Source organism: Nanorana parkeri, unplaced genomic scaffold (assembly GCF_000935625.1).
Source record: "Nanorana parkeri isolate BGI_ZX_2015 unplaced genomic scaffold, ASM93562v1 scaffold2079, whole genome shotgun sequence".
In the NCBI taxonomy this organism is placed as follows: Eukaryota; Metazoa; Chordata; class Amphibia; order Anura; family Dicroglossidae; genus Nanorana; species Nanorana parkeri.
Genome location: NW_017308347.1, coordinates 81,550 through 84,740, shown reverse-complemented (window position 1 = coordinate 84,740; position 3,191 = coordinate 81,550). Strand labels below are relative to the sequence as shown.

Sequence of the window (3,191 nt, the reverse complement as noted above, 5' to 3'; positions counted from 1 at the left end):
CACAGCCATGGATGTGAGAGTAGGTATAGGCACAGTGGGGTGGGGGGAGCACAGCCATGGATGTGAGAAGGGGGTTTGAGCCTATACAGTATTACAGGGGAAAAGCTTTGTACAAATGTGGGGAGAGAGATGGGTTTGTGGCTGAGGCGATGGTAGAGCTGGTGCAGACATGCCGATGAGAGTTGTGGGCCTGTCCTTTGTGCAGGCATGGAGTGAGAGCATGGAGAAGGTACAATTGTGAAAGATGGGATACAGGTGTGGTGATAAGAATGAGATGGTGTAGCCAGGGTGGGGGTTGCCATGGTGAAAAAGGAGTGTGGTGCAGGCATATAGGTAGATTGGGGGAAGGTCATTGCAAAAGACAAGGGGGCATCTTTTGCACCTGGTGGAAGAATATAACCTCTGCATATGGAAAGGGTTCTTTACTGTAAACGCTGTAAAACTATGAGACTTCAACAAGAGCTGGTTGTGGCCCACCGAGTAGATAGTTTCAAAAAAAGGGTCAGAAAGTGTTTCTAGATGCTCAAACCTAAATAACTGCTAATATGATGAGAAATCACATTGAAGATTGCTGATCCAGGGATTATCTGATTGCACATGGGGATTGGATCCGGTGAATAGATATTTCCCGAGTTTCTGTTTTTAGATGACTTCCAAGAATAGACATCTATAGGCAGATTTAAGAGGTTCCCCGTTCAATCAATGATTGCTGCGTCTATGCACCAAAATTTCCAGCATGGTGGAAGGCCATGAGTTGAAGTCGTCTGGCCAGTAGAAGGGAGGGACTGGACTCACCTTTGCCCAGGTATCTAGACTTGTCCCCATCCCTCAGTTCCAGGGCCTCATAGATTCCTGTGGAGGCTCCACTGGGTACGGCTGCCCGGAAGAGACCTGGTGCAAATACAAGATTAGAGGATTTAGGACACCTGAGACACGGGAAGAAGGATAAAATATTTCTGTTTATAGCTGTGGCTGTGATTTGCCTTCCTGACCACTCCATTTGTGTCCCATTGGGCAGAATAACTTTCAGTTCATCTGTGAAGGTTCTTGTCCATCCAGGTCATGGCAAAGCTAGTACTGGTTAGTCACATTACACTAGACGGACTGTGGGGGGTTCTACAACTTTTACACTTCCCATCCTGTTCTTGGACAATCAACATCTACACATTCCGTGGTGATTGGATCAAGGTGTCTGTACTTCCTGTGTGCATACAAATCCTGGGTACGATCCCGGTATGATGGTGGTATAAATACCGGGGTATGTTCCTGACACTCATTGGATCTCCAGAAGCCACAGAACATCTTCAACATTAGAAGAACATGTCAACATTAGAAGAAGATGGAGAGATACAAAGTAACATTGTTTATAAACATTGATCAGAGGGAGATAGAGAGATACAAAGTAACATTGTTTATAAACATTGATCAGGGGGAGATAGAGAGGTACAAAGTAACATTGTTTATAAACATTGATCAGAGGGGAGAGATAGAGAGATACAAAGTAACATTGTTTATAAACATTGATCAGAGGGGAGAGATAGAGAGATACAAAGTAACATTGTTTATAAACATTGATCAGAGGGGAGAGATAGAGAGATACAAAGTAACATTGTTTATAAACATTGATCAGAAGGAGATAGAGAGATACAAAGTAACATTGTATATGAACATTGATCAGAGGGAGAGATAGAGAGGTACAAAGTAACATTGTATATAAACATTGATCAGAGGGAGATAGAGAGATACAAAGTAACATTGTTTATAAACATTGATCAGAGGGGAGATAGAGAGGGGTCCCTTTTTAACCCTTAGTTTAACCGAATCAGCCATAATTTTCTCTTTCTTCCCCTTCTCCCCGTAGCTATTATTTTCCTTCTGCATTACATTTATAAACCATTCGTTGTCATACCTGCCCTCAAAGTCTGAGGTCTGAGAAACTAAACATGAAGCAGATCACTTTAACACATGTATCTAAAAGCAAGACATTTCCCAGCCTGGGCCTATAGCGGTCCCTGCAGATCTGTGATCGGTCACATTAGTTACCTTTGCCGGTATAGAGGTCTACCTCCACGGTTGGGTTCCCGCGGGAATCAAGGATCTCCCGAGCGTGAATCTTCTGAATGGACATGATGCCTGAAAGGTGAACCGTCATACAGAGTGAGTGTCACATTGCACTGTGCGGAGACACTGAGGGGTCTATTTATAACAAAAACGTGTGCACAGCAATCTGCCCATCGAAACTGCGTGTATTGTATATTCATAACCGGCTGTTGTAGAATGGGGCAGAATTGAACACAAAGTGAATGGGGAAAATACCACATAGATGGCGCTGAGGATCACAGGAAATAAATACATTTTAGTAACAAGAGATACAATGTAACAATTCTAGAGAACTCTGGAGGGAATCAGCAGATAAATGTCACCATTGCTACTATGGGGATCCCCAGAGCTCCATCTAGTGGCCATAACGAGGAATTGTCCACAGTTACTTTGTGTTCCCATGAATGAACCTATTTTGACTATTGCCCATAGTATGTGAAGAACATTCGACCAGAAGAAAAATTACATGAAGAACATTCGATTTTGCTCCATTTTCATAATAACTGGTTAATTTATACAGAAAGAATATAATTTTGCTGGATAATGATGCATTTAAAAAAAAAAATAGACCCCTTGAGTACATTGATTTCATTGCATTGCATAATAATATGAAGTACACAATGATAAGCTGCAGTCAGGGGCGCCCCTATAATGAGGCAGCCTGAGATGGTAGCCTCAGGTGGCATCTCATCGGGAGGACGACAGGTGCGGGGGCAGGGTGTCAGCACAGGTGACTAAGAGCACCCATCCCTCCATCACAGCTCAGACCGCCACCCATTCCGCCCCTTCTCCAACTCACACCGCACTGTATACAAAACATATTGCAGTGTACAATAATATAGAATATACACTGATAAAGGTCACATGATGCCGTATAATACGGAATATAAACCGATAGCGGTCACATGGTGCCGTATAACAATGTACAGTAAGATAACACTGGCAGGATGTGAGGTCTCCTGGCGGTCTATGTGGTATTTAATATGCGGTCTGGAATTCTCTGGGATGGACTATTAATAGTTCCTGTAAAGGTCAGAGAGGACGGGGAAAGGTCAGGACTGTTATAGCATCCGGGAAAGGTCAGCAGAGCC

General features: G+C 43.4%; 1 protein-coding gene across 2 annotated transcripts in view; it reads right to left on the bottom strand.

The window, feature by feature from the left end:
- Positions 1–2,130, bottom strand: part of ENO3 (enolase 3) — a 10,217-nt gene extending 8,087 nt beyond the window's left edge. For both annotated transcript variants that reach the window (XM_018572587.1, XM_018572586.1), the window contains exons 1-2: positions 2,044–2,130; positions 796–891 (exon numbers count right to left, since the gene is read on the bottom strand). In XM_018572587.1, coding sequence (XP_018428089.1) covers positions 796–891; positions 2,044–2,128 — 181 coding nt within the window. In that variant the 5' untranslated portion in view covers positions 2,129–2,130. The remainder of the gene's footprint in view (positions 1–795; positions 892–2,043) is intronic.
- Between the last annotated feature and the right edge of the window lie 1,061 nt (positions 2,131–3,191).